Here is a 19,103-nt window from a genome sequence, read left to right as displayed (position 1 = left end):
AACAAAAACAAAGAACCAATGATTACAGAGTATTGGTGTGATCATATTCTCCATCCAGTTTTAGCAGTCATGGCTAGCTTAAAATTCATTAGATTTTAGAACTTCAAACCTCCACGTGATCATTGTCAATTGACTATAAATAAACATAGATTGTGTATGGTTTTATGCGAGATATCTTTGTCCAAAAACCATTATTAATGATGGTCTAGTCCTAATGCAGATGGGATTAGGACACTGGCCCAGATTGGAATTCCCTTGATCGTATGGCTAAAGCGATGGTTAGCGCACAGACGGAGAATAAGGGGGACTGACCTGATTGAAAAGCCCTTGATCATATGGATACACACAGAACAGGCTTTGATTTGATGTGAACTTACTGCACTATTGCCCAAATATTAGACAAATACGAACTCAAGGGCCCACCCACAAGTAACCGAGGCTTGAAAACGAACTTCCAAGTTTGGTTTTCTGTTGTGTACCCGACTTAGGACTTATGGTATCAAAGTACTTATTTTATGAGAATAAGAAAAGAAAATAGAACAAGTTGTAAATCATTAGAGCATCTTCAATGGTGCCTTAAAAACAGTCCATACCATCATATGTCTTTAAATTTAAGGACTTGGTGGTTTCTAATCAATGTTCTAAAAATCGCTAGACCCTAGTCGGGCGGTGGGAAGGGGCACCTAGAAAGCTAGGCAGGGCCTAGGCAGGCGGCCTAGACGGATTTATGTAAATTTATTATATACATTGTAAATAAGTGCTCATTTACACCTAAAAAAAAAAAACTATACTTGTATAGATAATAAAATAATGATAAAATACAAATTAGGTATGCCATTTCCATAAGTATTGGATGAACTTGTAGTAAATTCATCATTTGCAAATCAGGTACACCATTTCCATAAGTATACCACCATGAAACCAAAAAAGAAAGAGGCACACAATTAATAAAAAAAAAAATATATAAAAAAAAAAAAAAACACTGCCCATGACCGCCTAGGGCCGCCTAGCTCTCCACCTAGGCAGTCGACTAGCTTCCAGTCGATTTTTCCAAACTCCTTGCCCAAAATCGGGGTGGGGCTCCACCGCCCAGTGCATAGGCGCCGCCTAGACTGATTTTTAGAACAGTGTTTCTAATGGGCAGAGCTCCAATCCTTACAATAGAGGGACTTCTCGCAGCCCTAAAAATTTCTTCACAATTGAGGACTATATAAGGACAACCATGATGGAGCCCATTGGGATTTTGAGTGGGAAATGAGGTCCACCCACTTGAAAGCTTACATATAACTCTGGAGCTACTTTCTCCAAACACGCGTTGTCCTACTAATCGCCAGATAGCCACTGACTCAGCTACAACATGGGCCCTGCAATGCACATGCTTTTTTTTTTTATGGGAGTTTTAATGAAAAGCCCACGGTATTGTTTACTTTAACGAAAAACCACATTTTTACACTAAAAAGTCAATCATGCTACTATTCACTTTACCATTTATTTTGTCATTGTCATTAAAATTCAAAGTTTTCAAGCCCTTTTCATTAGTTTTTTTTTTTTTTTTCCTATTGCAAATCAATGTCTAAATTTGCTATGGGATTTTTATTATATAAACCTCAAATTTAGGGTATATACTATAGAGACTTTTGCATTGGAGATACTGTTCTTTTAGGGAATAATGATTCTCTTTAAGTTCCTAAATAAGTCCTTAAAGGTAGCGGTGGAAATCCCTAAATAGGGGCTTCCATTGGAGATACTCTTAGTGACAACGTGTGTCGCATTCTTCATGTCCAAATGAATTTGTATGTCAAACCTATCACCTATAATGTGTTTTAAATTTTTTTCACAGCGATGCATTGAGTGCAATTTGAGTTGGTTCAACTCGGAAACCAACATAAATTTCAACCCAATCTTTTTGGAACAATCTTTAATAAAAATGCAAGTGAATCCTGAAAAAACACTTGAAATGCTTCTTATAAGATTCACATAACTGATGCTTCTTATAGGAAACATTTTAAGTGTTTTTGAAACCCAGAAATATTCTCTAAAAATGATTTCAGTCATTTTAAAAATTCTTCCAAACGAGCATTTTAAGTGAAAATTGGCTAATCCCAATCAACCCCAATCCAATTATTTTTTAAGTGCGGTTGGGTTGATGCCTTACCCTCATAAACCGGACCCACTCATATTTAACTCATTTTATTGGGAAAATCATAAACAATTTTGGGCTTTTACTTTTTTCTTTTTAAATGTGGTTTAAAGCCTAAGAGTAATATCACTGTATTAAAAAAAATTAATTTCATTTGTTTTAAATGGTTTTTCACTTATATTAGAGATATTTGTTGATTTTCTTCTCGAACTTGTGAGGAGCTGTTAATTTTTTTTCATGAATTTTAATGTTAGTCACTTACCTTCTTGAACTTTTATAATTGGCAAATTTTTCATAAATTTTAATATTATAATTGCAAAAAAGTAATTTTATCCCTGATATGAACAATATATATATTTTTTCTTCTTCTCCTTTTCCCGTGTTCACTCTGTACATTTTTTGTTTGAATTTTAGGTTTAGGGGGAAAATTGGTCAATTATAAAATTCAAAGGTAATCGACTAACATTAAAATTCAAAGGAGGAATTGACCAATTGTTAAATTTCAGGGGATAAACGGTTTAAGTTAAAATTCATAGGAGAAATTTGCAGTTTTTTACAAGTTCCCAGGAAGGGTGGACAAGAGGAGAAATCGGCCAATACCACTTTATTTTATTAAGGCAGAAAGTCTTATGGTTCACTATTAAAGAAACTTCAAATTGCCCCTCTTGGTTTATAGGTCATTGAAAGAAAGAGAAAAAAAATAATTTCATATAGTGGCGTCAAATTCAATATCGTAAAAGCGAGAGAGGATCCTCATCGGCAATGGCGTAGCCACACTAAGGGCTACGGTGGGCTATAGTCTAGGAGGATTTGTAGTAATATGTATATATACTTTAGTGTGTAGATATAATAGACAAAAAAAATGTGTAAGAAGAATTATTTTTAATGAAACTAGCCCAGTGAGTATTTAGCACAACTAAAAATATAAAAATTACCACGAAAATTATGATGTCATTTTGTTCGAGATTATTCTGCTTTGATATAGTGGGGTTTATATTAGTTTCAACCAATTTTTTTAATATTGTCTTTACTTCTACTTTCAGTGTTTTGCTTTGATCTAGTTGTGTGATTGTAATTGAGATATCAAGTTTTCTATCTTCTTCTTGTGTTTAAATCTAAATATATGTGAAATTTGATGATTCATTGTAATTTTGTTAGTTTGCAATTGCGAATCTTATTGAGTTTCTGCCAGGCAAATTTTAAGTATATAAATACAAAAGTTAAACTTAAATTTTTGCATAGAATACGTATGTAGCAAAAACCAAAAAATAAATAAATTTGATTTTAGGGTAATTTTTTTAGCTAGCCCACTCATAAAATATTTTCTGCCTCTGCCCTTGCTCACCGGATCATTTTTGTTAGAATTTCAAGGATCATCTAATCACATTCGTTTATCGTACATCGAGTAGTCAGTTTTTGTTAAGTACTGTTTATATTCAATTTTAAATGAAATATTTACAACAATTTCTGATCGTATGATATATGATACACATATATGATTTGATGATCTTAAAAATCCTCACAAAGAGAATTTGACAAGGATCCTCACTCCGTAAAAGCAACCCCTTATACGAAACCCGAATTGTAAGCTGACTTTCAAACCTACCTGAGTTGTACTCCAACCATGATAGTCTTTTTTGTTTTTTTTTGGTCATGAACGCATGATAGTCGATTTCTTCCTTATTTAGACTCAAATTATGTGGACTTGAAAATTTCCCACCCAAATATAGCCTTAGGGGGGTTGTATTCAATTAGGATTATGTGAGAGCTTAAAAATTTATGGGTATTCAATTAAGATTTTAATTGAATTAGTGAAATGCAAGTTGTATTCAATTTGGACTTATAAAGAGTTGGTCAAAGTCTGACGATATTTAATCCAAATTTTTAGAGTGATTTTTCAAATTTGACAGTTTTCAAAAAGTCATGGAATTTGTAGGATTTAATAAATTTGTTGATTTTGATGCATTCTAGAGTGTGAGGTATAAATATCAAAAGCCCTCACAAATTCGGCACCCCTCTTCCATATTTCAAGCCAATAAAATATGAACAGCTTCTAAAACCTTTCTCCAGGTACCATACACACAATATGCTATGTGTTTGTGTCAATGATCTTTATTTTGAGTACGTCAAATTTGATTACATAAATCTCTCTTTTTATTTCTACAATTTTATAGTTTGCAAGACAAGTCATGTGGTTAGCAGTTTTATCAATGTTGTAATTCTAAAAAAAGTACATGGCTTTAATTTGAAGATATGCAGATTGTTAACTTCTTAATATTCTATTCATGTATTTTTCTTAAGTGATTATGTACATAAAATGGCTCGGAATATGAATGGGGTAATAAAACAATTTAGGAAGATTTGTTGGAGGAGGAAGACACTGAGGAGAAATAGGAGATGCATAAATTGACGAAGATGAACAAGACAGTGAAATGGAGGACGAAAAATTAGAGGAAGAATTGAATTTAAAGCTTGCATTCCAATGAGTTCAATAAAGATTTTTCTTAAAAATAAAAAATAAAAAAAACGAATTGCCCAATAACTCCATTGGACTCCATAAAAATCCACTAAACTTCGTAACAAAATTCATAATATTAAACATTCGTCTCACAAATATATTCCACGCAGGTGACTCTCCTCATATTACACTTGTGAAATCCAACTTTGCCCCGACTGCCATTCTTTTTCTTGAGCTGCCAAAAATTCAGCAGCCCTAATACGATCAACCTTCATCACGCAGCACCACACCCACCCCGGCCCAAAAGGATTTTAGTAGACCAAGAAAGACATATAAGCTGCATTAGCATATTGATAAGCTTCATGGCCTGGCTGTATTAAGCATGAATTTGGTGATAGATCTCATTGGCTAGCTAGGTTAAGGGGGGAATTTGATCTCATTGCGGTTTAAGATACAAGTTTTTTTTAGGTTTTCACACCTTGTTACCTTTTACTGCTAAGGTTTTAGGCAACGACCAAAAGAGAAACTTGTCCCGTACAAAAGACATTTTAAAAATGTGTTGGACCCACGCAACCCACTTATTTTGTGAGTGTGTAGCCGCATGGGGCAACCCTACTCAAAAATTTCTCCTATGACAAAATACCAAGGAATTATTGAACTCATGTTTGGAGATGCACGTACATGTCTCAAAATAACTTCAAGACCCCTTCAATTACAAGAAGTACTAATTTCAGCAGCCCCCAAAACTTTTGATTCTTTGCTCAAACCGAAACATATCTGAGCTGGGAACATGTAAGATTGAGCCACGTAACCCAGGCCAAATTTGGCATCCCAACATACATAGAGTTCGGTCACAACTCACCACTCGCAGTAACATTATCAAGATTGCTAAACCCCAGAATTAAATTAAATTAAATTTGTCATCTCATTTGACCATAATTTGAAATTAGGGCGAGAGTGAACTCAACTCAACAGTGAAATATATTACAGATGTCACAGCCTTGTTGCAACAAACGCGGCTATGAAAACCCACCAAGCGTGGCGTTGGGGTTAGAGAACAACTTGATTGCATAGTATATTGCAGCAGATTATATAATGAGGAATGCTAGAAATATTTTCATTTGAACTTTTTTGTTTGTAATATTGTATGATGATTTGAACTGCTTATTTTCTAAATCACTCTTTTAACCAAATTTTTTTTTTTCTAAATTTAAACTAAATTCAAAATTTTGTAGTTATCTAAATTGTTTTTATCTAATAAATAGACGAATCATGTTTTTCAATTAAACAATGAAATTTTAACAACATTAATCGAATGGCTAAAGGTTCCTGATTTGGATAATTTGTTTTATAAATTTAATTTTTAATGTGCGTCCTAGAAAGTAGATGGTTCCAATCATTATGAAATATTAGAGGATGAAAGAAAGAGTCGAAAGTACAAGTGATATTTTACAATAATGTACATTGAAGGGAAGAGGTAAGGTTTGAACCTGTAACACAATAGTTTAAAAAGAGATCTTAATTAACCATTAAGACAATCCAAACGCAAAAATATTAACCACCTTTTTAAGAGCAAAGATAACATAATTTTGTGTGTGATAATATTGTGTAGATCTGACATTCCGTAATTCTCAAACTACGTAACTTAATCGTACGTTATTGCATTATAAATACCAAATCTCGATGCCCATGCAAAATAAATAATATGTACGTGGACATATAATATCAACGTTTGGAGTGAATCGAAAATCTCACACTTCGGCCACGCCCATAGCATGCACGGCATTCCATATGAATATACGGTATGAAATGTAGGCCATTCCACAGACCATAAATCGTCTCCTCTTTTTCGAACTCCCAAGCTACCCTCCTTCAACATCCAATTGCATTCCTCACCTTGCTAATCACCTAGCTCTACACCATTGTGGGGCTCGACTCCACATGAGGAAATTGTATCGTGTGGTATTAGAATATCGTCGTGTGGTATAATCATTTTACGTGTTATAATGATGATTATCGTGAAGCATAAAGGGCAGAGGAAATTGGAGAAAAATATTTCAATATTTTAGAGTTTGCATATTATCATTGAACCACACAACGATATACTTTAGAATACACATATTATTAATAAATCAAACGACGATATTTTTATATTATACAATAATTTCTATAAGGAACACTTTTGTTGTCAAGTGAGTGCTAAGTGACACTAGCTAATTACAACTCAATTAAAACTCTCATGTATTTTGCCATGATTTTTAACTAAAATGTTAAATATGACAATGTTTTGAGAAACAATAGGACATTTACAAAGATACCTACGCTAATGGGTCGTGAACCCACCCTCAACAAATACAATAGGCCACAACTTGATACTAAACTCACAAAACATGTATTGTCATTGGATTTATGCAAGTCAAATCTGAGACTTCATTCAACTAAGTAAAGACCGTATGCCATTAGACCAACTGATCTTGATCTTTTGTAAAGATGACAATATTGAATAGCATACGATTTTTCAACTGAATGGAAAGGTTATACTACTCAGCAGTGCCACTTGAGGAGATAGCATCCCCACACAAATACTTCTCCTATTTTACATGGCAATTCATGACCTTCACTTTGTATTGAATCCATGTATGAGTCATACACTACTAGAATTATGCTCATTACATACCATTTTTTGCCCACCATTTGCAATTGGTGGCCATAGATATAAAGTTGCTACTCTTACTATTTTTTGGTGGCTTTACAGTGGGATGCCATTGATATCAGTGGCCTAAAAAAATCAGCCACCAATATTGATGTCTGTTAACTAACTTTATTTCTTAAAAATACTTTTTTGTGTATTTGTGATTAACTGGGCACCAATACAATTTATTGAACACCAATAAAACAAATAAAAAAACCATTAAACCTCTCTCCCCTTCACAAAAGTCCAACTCCTCCCCTTCATTCCCTCCGCTCGCTTCCCCTTTCATTCTCTCTCTCCTCCCTCCTGTATACTCTTCTCTTTCATGCAGTAGCGGCTCCGTCCTCCGATCACCAACGAGCGTCAAACTATACCTTCAGAATCCTCTTCCCTTCCTATTTCCAACCCTCTAGTTAGTTTCTCCAAATTTGTAGTCGAATTTTCTCAATTTCAGATCTAAGAAACGATGACCATAGGTATTCCGGCCAATTTCCGGCGAAGTCTGCCTGAATTGGACCTCAACCAAGAGGTAAAAATGATCCTCTCCTCATGGTTGTTCCCTAGTGTAAGTGATTTTTTTTGGATCGATTCTAGATTTCAAATTTTAATTCCATTTTCTGTATGCATGTCGAAGATTGGGGACAAGGAAGGTGAATCAAGGTTGTTTCCAACCTGGGGCGAGAAGAATGGAAGCCTTGGAAGGTTGTGGGTGAAACTAAGGTGAAAAGGGTTCTTCTAAAAAAATTAAGGTGAACAGGGTGATTTTCTCCTTAACCACAACTATCACATTTTATCTCTTGCTTGGAAATTTTTTTAAAATTCCCAGGATCTGCAGTTGCAATATTTTTTGCTGGACAAATTAAAAAAGAAGCAACTGCTTTTATAAAGCTTTTGTAGTCTCAAGCATGGTAAATATATTAGCACTAGAAAGTGAGGAAATCCACTTTCTTTGTTCAAGTTGGATTCTCTACTATGACTACCATTTTTATCTCTAAACAAAATTTTAATGGTATGTATGATATAACAGGGTAAATTTAACTATTTTGGTTTCTTTTTTCTCACGCTTTGGTGCCTCGAGTTTTAATTTTTCATAGCTGTGTTGAGTTTTTTTCCAGTTACAATTTGGGAGCCATTGGCAACTTCTAGGGGACCAAAATTGTTTTCAAGTCAAAATACAGGAACCAAATCGTAACTAGACTAGGAGATTACATTACCAAAGTAGGAAAGTTCTGTCTTGATTCATAGTTTGGCAACATAATATGTATGTAGGATGTTGTTTTAGAACCGCTTGGTAAGTGTTAAATACATCCTATAACATGACTGACTAACAAGCATGGTCGTTCAGATATACATGCAATTGAGATCACTGACTAAATCAGATTTCTTTTATATTGAAGCAAATCTTGCCTATTGGGTGTTTGTGAAAATTCCCCAGAGAGTTAGAAACAAGGATATGATGCAAATCTTAATGTAGGCTGTTTTGATATGTGTGTGTACATATAGGTGTGTTATATTGATATGACATGCTGCCTAATTTATCTATTTTTGGATTGCTAGATCAAAGAAGGAAGTTCAATTTATCAAGGATCAAGGTTTGGACTGCTAGACAGCACGTCGCCTTCGGTTTGAGGTATGGAATTAGTCTCGTGCTTGCAATCTGGCCGCTTACGTGTTTAAATTTCTGGTTTATCAATATGCTCAAGATTTGGTTAGCAGGTAGTTATGCAAACAAATTAAAGTTCCTTTAAGCATATGGTTGGTAGTCTTGGTGCCCTCCAGATTTGTGTAAAAATCTAGAGTCATCTGCATGGTCCTATGCTAATGAGCTGCAAGTAAAACTTCAATAACAATGTGTTTTTGTATTTCTTTCTAGCGATCAGCTCTTTGTGCTCGAAATTTGACTATCAGGACTTGCCTTTGATTTTATTCAATGCAGTAGAGTTTTGCATCGATTTTTTCATCTTCTTCCAGATTTCTGTTCCTTTTTTTTTTTGTTTTATATTGTTTTGGGATATGTGAATGTAATTTTTTGGGTATTTCTTTGCTTCAATTCTCTCTAATTTTTTGCTGTTTAGTTTGAACTCCCATCGCAGCATCATCATCATCTGCTCTTGCTGCTGCTGCCTTTGACTGGTATTTCCCTATTTGCTGCCCAAACAACAGTCCTCTCAGATACTACTTGCTCTCAGATACTACTTGCTTGGAGTACCATATACCTATATAGTAGTTTGAAAGCTGACCTGGTTTGAAGAAACCTAGCTCAGACAACCCACCGGGAGAGACAATGGTTTGATTGCCAAAGAGAGATTGGCATGACATGATTAAGCTCTTTGGAAACAGAGTGTTCAAACACTTCTCAAAGTTTGAATCCCAACATTTGTTCAAAATTGTATTAAAGATCAGTTATGCAAATTTGTAGTATATTCTTATACCAAAGATCTTACAATTTGTTTCCTCACCAAAAAATAAAAAAATAAAATAAAAGGAAATATTCCTATTCAAATCTGGGTGCCCACACAGGGCATCCTTTTTTTTTAATATTATTTTGCAATTTTGCCACCGATGTGAATAAGGGTGGCACTGCAGGAAAGGCACCAATGCAATATTGGTAGCCATTGTTACAATAGAGTCCTCTACATAGGCCACACTCTTTAGTTTAGTGGGTGCTTGGTGGCCATAGAGGTTTGCCACCAATGTGAGTGGCAACACTTGACAATAGCCACTAAATGAAAAGGGTGGCTTATAGCCAAATTTCTAGTAGTGATATTACACTACTTAAACCCTCTCCCACTTGCTCCTCCAAAAGAAAAAAAAAAAAAAAAAAGAAAAACCCTCTCTCACTATTCTATTTGCCACTAGCATATAAGCATAGGCAACAAAAGGGCCAAGTACTTACTAGGTACAGTCTCATCAAACCTGCACTCCTTTCTTCTTCCTTAAGCAGATATTTCTTTCCAAACATTCTCTCAGTGGTTTCAGTACTGGCAATGTTACCTCTATTTTTACCTTCCTTTCTCCTCCTTGGACTCCTTAATTCCTTACCATTTTCTCATTCCCTCCATGATCAGCAACAAAATCTAGAGCAACCCAATTCACTTCCCGACCAGCTTTGCCATGAAAAATGTGGACAACTTCAACTTCCCTTCCCATTTCACTTGAACAAGTCTTGCAGTTCAGTCTCTGATGCTTTCCACCTCTCTTGCCAAAACTCAACAACTCTTTTCCTCAACATTGGTTCCGAAAGCTACCGCGTGCTAGAATTCTTCTCAGATGGTCTACTAGTGGACTTTCCGGGCTTCTCTTCGTGCAGCCAGTATAACGACTTGAACTCTTTCGATTTCTTGGGAAATGACCATTTAGGAGTCGCAGTTGAAAACGTGGTTGGCTTGTACGATTGTGAGGACTCTTCTTTGTGCAAGACAGATTGTGAAACAAATGACTTGCCTGGTTGTGATGGCAATGATAATGGCTCTCCTGCTTGCTGCTACCCCCTATCTGATCATAGCGTGTGGCATCTCGGTGACAAGTTTTCGGTTTTCGCCAAGTTTGGATGCAGGGGTTTTTCCAGTTGGGTTGTGGAAAGAGGGTCTAACTTGGGGAAGAGGGGGATAAAATTGGAATGGGCAGTGCCAAAGAACTCATCCAAGGGAGTTTGTGATAGCAATGCTTATATTGCTAATGCAACAGTGGTTGAAGGAGGGGTGAGATGCATGTGTCCAGATGGGTTCCTTGGTGATGGCTTTGCAGCCGGTGCAGGATGCTTGAAATGTGAGTAATTTATGATAATGTTTTAAATATCTATTTTTCACTTTAAAAATCATACTTTGACTATTAATTGCATCTAAGATTGAATTACTGAGCACTTCCGAGCCCGTCGAGTCATTATTGGTGCATTTTTGGAATAATCATATCAGTTCTCAGTTTTTAATTTTTAGTTTTAATTTGTGCATATGATTATCTCTATCAAGTCCCAGACCGGCTCTGCCGTAGCACGATATTGTTCACTTTGGACCACGCCCTCATAGTTTTGTTTCTGGAAACTCACACGAGAACTTCCCAATAGGTCCTCCATCCTAGAAATGCTCTCGCCCGAACTTGTTTAACTTCGGAGTTCCGATGGAACTCAAAGCCAAGCTCCCAAAAGGCCTCGTTGTATATGGAGGTGGGCATGTATATATAAGGAACAACACCCTCTCTCCGTTCGTTAATGAGGGATGTTACAATCTCTGTGTATAGCATGATTGCTTTCATGATGCAGACAACTCTAAATTATTGGAAGAAAAAAAAAAGTTCATTTTCTTTTTTCTGCAGATTATTCATTTCCTTGTTTATGTGGTCTATTGCAAATCTAACATGTTCTTTCATAAAGATAAAGAAGTTCGATGTTCTTTAATCAATTGCATGCCTTTGAAGAAAATTTTACTTTATTTTTAGGAAAAAAAAAAAAAAAAAACTGACAACTATGTCAGCGTGTTCAATTGGAGAACAATTCTTCGACTAACTATTTGTCATGTTTTATATGATTCTTAGCTTTAAAGTTCCTTTGGTGCCCCTCTTCCGTTGAAATGTCGCCACGGTTTATTATTTCTTTTATGAAGTACTGAAATTGAAATGTATTTTTCTACGGTGTAATGTTATCATTTATATAGGCCTCTATGTCAAAAGCCCTTTTATTTTTTCACGTTGTTGGTGTTGCGCTGTAAACTTAAAACCTCCACTAGTATAACCATGGCATTACTTACAATTGACATGCCTTTGGCAGCATGCATCAGGGACAGAAAGGAAGCATATGGCAGTGATTGCTTAAAGAAAAAGCATGGTGGCCGGAAACTTGTAATTTTAGGCGGTAAGTGACGGAAGAATAAAGAAAATAAACCAATGTCGGCATTATTAAAGCTTCCTATTCATTGTTGTGGAATAATATCATGAGATGTTGAACTGCAGGAGTTCTAGCTCCAGTTTTCATCATGGCCTCCTTGATTGCACTTTTGTATATACTAAAGCGGCCTGCTAAGCCCGGGACATTTGATCCTGCTCAGAAAGTCCATTTTCACAACACAATATCATTCCGAAAAGCTAGTGGGATGCGGTTATTCACTTACCATGAGCTGGAGGAAGCTACGAAAGGGTTTGAGGAGGGTCAGAAACTTGCACATGGAAACAATGGCACAATCTTTGCCGGGGTTCTTGGTGATGGATCGCACATTGCAGTGCACAAGGTGGAATGTGAAAATGAAAAAGACCTAATTCAAGTCCTATCACAAATTGAGGTTTTATCTGCTGTTTTGCACCAAAATATTGCGAGACTCATTGGATGCTGCACTGACTTGGCCTACACTTCACTGCTGGTATACGAACATCCTGCGAATGGTACCCTCGAGGATCATTTGCATCAAAATGGAGGACAAAATGTTGCTCTTGACTGGTACAAGAGGCTGAACATTGCCGCTGAAACAGCAAGTGTTCTTGCCTTTTTGCAATACGAAATTTCTCCTCCCATTTTCCACTGTGATCTCAAATCTGCCTGCATCTTCATTGAAGATAACTTTTCTAGCAAAGTTGCCGGATTTGCGCTACTGAATTCCAGTCCTGGAGATAGCTCTCAGTCACACAATTACGAAGGCTCGCGCTTTCAGCGCAATGATGTTTATGCCTTTGGTATCATGCTATTTGAGATGATTGCCGGCTCAAATTGCTTGGACTTGCCGGCAGTAGCTCTGCAAAAGATAAGGAGTGGGAAGGTGGAAGAGATTGTGGATCCACTTCTCTACTATCACGAGCAACCTTCACACATGCGTGAGCAGATAGAGGTGGTTGCAGACCTTGCCATGAGGTGCCTGTTGTTTGGTGGAAATGGGAAGCTGGGCATGTATGACGTTGCGCGCGAATTAGTACATATTAGAAGAGACAGCAGTGATGGAGGGAGCAGGAGAGTGCCTGGACTAGAGGAAACATTTTCAAACTCGAGCCTGCTTCAGATGATTTCGATGTCTCCTGATTCGAAATATGTGCCTTGAATTTGTTATGACTGGTAAAAAAATGTGACTGCAGCTCAACAATTTTCTGTTCATTTCACTTTCCATAGAAGTTTACATGCATTTATTTGCTGCTTTTATGTGTTGTACATCAGCGGATCAGAAGTGAATTCAAATAGATCAAAACTTCAAAACTTGCATCTCATATAATCATGCCTGCCTGCCTGTCTATGTTCATCAAACGAAACTCGCATGATGGATTACGGAGTTGAAAAAATATTGTAACCCTCATGATATAAACTCACTCTTTCCATGAGTTTTAAATCTAATGCAAATTATAATAGTAAACCATAATTTGATGCAATTCGAAATAGGTAAATTGTGTATCTTCCTCTATAGCCGAGAAATGTTTTAGTGTGACACATAAAAAAAGAATTTCCTAAGTTCATGAAAAAATCAACCTTCTTTCAAATTAGTAACATCACTTGGAGGTCGATTAAGACTTTTATGGACAACCTTCACGAGTCTTTAAATGCAGTGGATTTGGATATGCTAATAAATTTATGTTATTCATTTGTGAGTTGTCAAATGATGCAATTTAAATTGTTAATCCTCCTGTGCATGCACCCGAATTGCATTGAAATCTTGATCAATATATTGGCAGTAAAACCAGCAATATTAGAGGCCTCATCGCCATGAGTCTGAGAAAATTAAGCTAGGATATCATAAAACCAAACTTCTAGGGTTCAACCGTTACAGATGGGGTTTGCTGCTACCTTCTATCTGAGACTGACACGTGGCACTGCCTCAAATTTTTAACCAATCCCCGCCTTTCTCTCTCTGTCTCTCTTCCTTCCCCTCCCAATCTCCTATAAATATGAATGTCATGCAAAGACTAAATATATTCTTAGCACTTATTTCTTATTAATCTTTGTCTTTCTAATTTCTATCTCAACCCCCAAACGTCCTTAAGGTGCGTATGCTTTAATCTAATCTTGTAAATCAATGATCTTGTCTTGGGTTTGATAGCTCCAATCCTTACTTCTCAGTTATTTTGCTGACATGTTTGCATGCGACTATGCGAGAAAGGGTGTTAGCTTGATATACATTGTTGGGTTACTCCCGACACTTCAAGCTTTTGAAGTGTAAAATTGGTTATAACCTTTTCTTGTTTCAACATGTCAGTGATGTTGAAGATCTTATAAACTGAAATGTTTACCGAAATGTGTAAATTATGACGGCCTGCGTAGTGGCATATGCTCAAAATTTGCTATTTACATATCAATTGTTCATGTTTTATGATTAAATGCATGTTTTCTGCCTATGTTTAATTAGATGGCTTCTGAAGATCAAAGTGAAGAAGCTAAAGCAGCTATTCAAGAACACAAAAAGGCTCCTAAGTTAAATGAGAGGATTCTTTCTTCTCTCTCAAGAAAATCAGTTGCTGCACATCCTTGGCATGATCTTGAAATTGGTACTTATATATAACAGTTTCATCATGATATATATACACATATTGATAGATCTTGAAATTGGTACCTATATATAATAATTTCACCATGATATTGAGACTAATCATGTTGCAAATTCTTGCCTGCAGGACCTAAAGCTCCCCATATTTTCAACGTTGTATGTATCCGCTCGTACTTTATCAAGTAACTAGGAACTAGGGGGATTTATAGAAGTTTTGCAAATTGAATTGTTTGACGGATTGGTACAGGTTGTTGAGATCTCAAAGGGAAGCAAAGTCAAATATGAACTTGACAAGAAGACAGGACTCATAAAGGTATGAAAATTTTCATAGTTCTCTTCTAAGATCATTACTTTCTCCCTATGTTTTATACTTATCTATATATGTTAAGATTGTTTTTACTGCTTCCGACAATTTCTCAGGTTGATCGGATTTTGTATTCCTCAGTCGTCTATCCTCACAACTACGGTTTCATTCCTCGCACATTGTGTGAAGACAATGATCCCCTGGATGTCTTGGTTCTCATGCAGGTGACATGCTTAATTTTCATATCCATCGATTCTGCAAAATATCTGTCTGCCAAACTACATCGAATGGTGATGGAAGTAGAACAGAATCAGATTGCCAAATAGGCCAAAAACCTGGCAAACGAGTCGTGTTCATGTTGATTTCGTATCAGACCAGTTATTCTAACGGGTCGTGTCATGACACACGAACTATCTTAACGGGTTTAAGAATTCAAACTCCAACTTGACCCGTTAAAATTAACGGGGTTACCTGACCTGTCCCGTTTGCATCATTAAGAACAAACTTCATAAGTTTCTTTTGTTTCGTAAGTTTCTTTTGATTCAACAATAGGACTACAATTTCATTAAGCACTTCAAGTTTAGATCTACATTCCACATAAATATTACTTCCAAAACATATCATATTACGTGAAAAATGTAGAACAGGTTGAATACGTGAAATATACGAGTATAATGTGTGAAGTATACATAAGTACATATATAATACGCGTATTATACGTGAATTTACGTATACTATGCTTATGAGAGAGCTAGAGCTTTTAGTTTAACGGGTTCAAAAGGGTTACCTGCACGTAGACCTAAATCAACACTTTATTTAACTTGTTCTTAACGGGTTGACTCGATAACACACCTAATCCCGAAACCTATTATATTTGTGTCGTTTCATTTTGGGTTAACAGGTCGCGGGGTAAATAGGCACCATAATATAGCCAAAATGCTACATGTTCCTTGAGCAACAAGTTTCCATTCTAGTATCATTAATTAGCCAACTAATCCATCATAATTTCATATTAGCAAGTTGATTTATCTAAATCAGTGAAGTTAAACAGGAACCTGTTCATCCGGGCTGTTTTCTGCGAGCCAAAGCGATTGGAGTAATGCCCATGATTGACCAGGTACTGCTTCATAGCTCTCTAGCGAATTGAAACTCTACCACTACTTTCTGCTTTTATTTGTTTTCCCTCACTTTTATGGCTTTATGCTTTTAATCCAGGGAGAGGAAGATGATAAAATCATTGCAGTCTGCGCCGATGATCCAGCATATAACCATTACACTGACATCAAAGAGCTTCCCCCTCATCGCCTCACTGAGATTCGTCGGTTCTTTGAAGACTGTATCCTTTACAATTTTACTTTGAAACTTAACGCATTCCTTTAGATGTATATTTGAATGTTATTTTGGAGGTTATAACATTTTGAAGAACAATTGCAAAGTGGTGTTGCTTAACACATTGTTATAGACAAGAAAAATGAGAACAAAGAGGTTGCAGTTGACCAGTTTTTGCCTGCTCCCAATGCTGCTACAGTTATCCAGTATTCCATGTAAGTCTTTGCATCTAAACACAACCAACAGGATCCTCTCCCGATCCTTTTGGTGAAGATCCTGGGAATCCGTGAATCGTGTCCGTTCATCGTATATCGTGTGGTCAGTTTTTGTGAAACACTATTTGTGTTTAATTTTAAATAAAAATATTTAAAATGATTTTTGACAACACGATATACGATGAACTAATACAATTCATGGATCTCTGGGATCTTCACAAAGAGGATCCGTATTCTAAACACAATATCAACCCACTCACACGGGGATCATAGCTCGCATCAATAAGAGTATTTACCCCTACACCTCAATTTCTATGTTTGCTTCCCCTCCCTAAATATTGCTCGTATAAAAATAAAAAACAAAATCAAGTCTTCCAATTACGCCAAAAACATAAGAAACATTGAAAGAACACCATTTCACTCCCCTGACTTGTAATTTTGTTGGCGCAGGGACCTTTATGCAGAGTACATAATGCTCACTTTAAGGCGATAAAGTTACATACAGGTGGCTACAATATTTACAATAAGTCATTTCATCAATGATATAGCTGAAGATTTCAGGCTAAACTTCAAGTTTTTTACTTTGTTGTATTTCGGATTATGATTATATAACCTTGTTCGGTTGATTAATCATATCACCGGAGAATGTTTGTTAAACATCATGTGTTTAAGGTTTGAGTGTGTTATAATAACTTCCCTTTTCTTAATAATCTGCTTCAATTTGGAGGGGTTTGTAGTTATGTTGGAACTATTAGTATTTTAGGTATTATATTAGGGAAATTTTATTTGAACCCACATAACCTCTTCCTACATCCAATTTAAATTATAAATGAAAATTATCTTTTTTTACCCTATCATATAATTACCATCAAGTACAAGATGAAATTAACATTAAAACTAAAATTTATCAATAAACCCACCCCTAATAATCAAACCCTATCACCATTTTTACAAAACACTATCAATACTGACAATAAACATGGACAAAAACACTGAAAAGAACCTTCAAATGGTGGTCCATAAAGGATTTGAACTATTGAGCAAGTCGAAAGCCGAGCTGATCGATTTCACGAGCCATGTAGATTTGATGTCCCAAAACTAGGCCACTACATAATATACTGGGAGATCAAAGGATAAGTTGAAGAGAGAGTTCTTAGTGAATGTTGTAGAGAAATGGATGCAACATTTTTGGATCATGGCTATGTGGTCTCGAGGAGAGGCAATTTGATCCGGTCTCTTGAGCTTCGAATTGTGGAGAAGGAAATTTTCAAGAAAATTTTGGAAAAGTTCAAGTGAAAAACTGATCAAAATTTCAAATTATTAACATTCAATAAGCCAATAATATATAGAACATTTTTGTACGTATCCAAATTCAAGCTAGTTAGCTATAAGGGGATTTTTTTTTTCCCTGTTAGATCTAATTTAATTTGAGATTTTATTTTATAAATGGGTATAAAGATAATTTTACACTTTGAATTGGGTTTGGAAGGGTAGTTTAGGTAATAAATTTGGGTTTAAAGAGATATTAATTCTTTAATTGCAAATAATATGAGTGTAGAGAATAAGTTGGGTAGAGAAAGATGTTACATGGGTTCAAATGAAATTTTCCTTTATATTATTTGGGTTTTCTTACAAGTTTTGTTTGGGTTTTCTTATCAGTTTAGTTTGGGCCTAGCCTGTTAGTATTAAGGTTAGGTTTGTTCGCTATAAATCTAATACGTCGTGACTCCGTAGAATAAGTTCATCACAAAGTAGTCTCTTAGGGGGCGTTTGTTTGCCCTCACTAACTCGGATTGGACTGGACTGGACTAGCTATTAGTCCAATACTGTGTTTGTTCCATGCTGGGACTAACATTAATGAGACTAAAGGGGACTAGCATGGACAAAACCCTTCACTAAGAGGTCTTAGTGAGACCCCCCAATAACCATGGGACTAGGTAAGACTATCCTCTATTTCTCGCCCTTGTCATGCTCAACGACCACTCCCGACAGACTCCTCGTCATCGCCGGTCACCTAGATCAATCATTAACTTCCCGACTCTCTTTCAGATCCATTTCACAACCAACTTTCATATAAAATATACCAAATTGAAGTTGGGAGTGACAAGATTACGATTTTACTTGAATCGAGGCCAAAATGTGGTCGAATGTGGCCGAAAAATGGCCTGGAAGTCTCGGCCTGTTTGGGCTTCTTCAAATCCATGACAAATTCGAGCATGCAAAGCTAAGATCTCGGTCCAGGGATGGTGATGAATTTTTTGGTGGTGCTAACTTCATCCAATTTAATGAGGGTTGGCCAAAAAACACATCGGGAAACCTGCAACTCGTTGGGAAAATTGGAGCCGTGAGATTCCGTTCGAACAACACATAGCTAGAGAGGGAGGGAGGACAGAGAAATAGAGACTGGAATCAATAAGGAGTTTGACCAGGAATGAGAAAGAGACATGAATTGAAAGGTCTGAGAGGAAAAAAAGAGGAAGAGGGTGGGACGATGAGAGAAGAGGAAAAGAGTAGGAT

The 19,103-nt window shown here is 36.2% G+C and overlaps 2 protein-coding genes across 2 annotated transcripts; both read left to right on the top strand.

Annotated features, from left to right (window-relative positions):
- The first annotated feature begins 10,202 nt into the window (after nucleotides 1-10,202).
- LOC137719995 (probably inactive receptor-like protein kinase At2g46850) lies at nucleotides 10,203-13,307 on the top strand. The gene is made up of 3 exons (XM_068458985.1): nucleotides 10,203-11,058; nucleotides 12,053-12,136; nucleotides 12,235-13,307. Exons 1-3 carry the CDS (start codon nucleotides 10,278-10,280, stop codon nucleotides 13,305-13,307), a joined length of 1,938 nt encoding a protein of 645 aa, XP_068315086.1. The 5' UTR covers nucleotides 10,203-10,277.
- Nucleotides 13,308-14,191: 884 nt separating this feature from the next.
- LOC137721331 (soluble inorganic pyrophosphatase 1-like) lies at nucleotides 14,192-17,301 on the top strand. The gene is made up of 9 exons (XM_068460430.1): nucleotides 14,192-14,238; nucleotides 14,601-14,739; nucleotides 14,866-14,894; nucleotides 14,986-15,051; nucleotides 15,159-15,266; nucleotides 16,094-16,159; nucleotides 16,258-16,378; nucleotides 16,505-16,586; nucleotides 17,037-17,301. Exons 2-9 carry the CDS (start codon nucleotides 14,601-14,603, stop codon nucleotides 17,077-17,079), a joined length of 654 nt encoding a protein of 217 aa, XP_068316531.1. The 5' UTR covers nucleotides 14,192-14,238; the 3' UTR covers nucleotides 17,080-17,301.
- The last annotated feature ends 1,802 nt before the right edge of the window (nucleotides 17,302-19,103 follow it).

The sequence above is a fragment of the Pyrus communis genome, chromosome 16, assembly GCF_963583255.1.
Source record: "Pyrus communis chromosome 16, drPyrComm1.1, whole genome shotgun sequence".
In the NCBI taxonomy this organism is placed as follows: domain Eukaryota; kingdom Viridiplantae; phylum Streptophyta; class Magnoliopsida; order Rosales; family Rosaceae; genus Pyrus; species Pyrus communis.
This window is presented reverse-complemented; position numbering and strand designations above follow the sequence as displayed.

Excerpts from the sequence above, each read along its gene's own strand:
- LOC137721331 (XM_068460430.1), top strand. The coding sequence starts at position 14,601 with ATGGCTTCTGAAGATCAAAGTGAAGAAGCTAAAGCAGCTATTCAAGAA. Across the intron at positions 14,895-14,985 it reads CTCCCCATATTTTCAACGTT|GTTGTTGAGATCTCAAAGGG; the intron begins GTATGTATCCGC and ends GGATTGGTACAG. Across the intron at positions 16,587-17,036 it reads ACAGTTATCCAGTATTCCAT|GGACCTTTATGCAGAGTACA; the intron begins GTAAGTCTTTGC and ends TTGTTGGCGCAG.
- LOC137719995 (XM_068458985.1), top strand. The coding sequence starts at position 10,278 with ATGTTACCTCTATTTTTACCTTCCTTTCTCCTCCTTGGACTCCTTAAT. Across the intron at positions 11,059-12,052 it reads CGGTGCAGGATGCTTGAAAT|CATGCATCAGGGACAGAAAG; the intron begins GTGAGTAATTTA and ends TGCCTTTGGCAG. Across the intron at positions 12,137-12,234 it reads GAAACTTGTAATTTTAGGCG|GAGTTCTAGCTCCAGTTTTC; the intron begins GTAAGTGACGGA and ends GTTGAACTGCAG.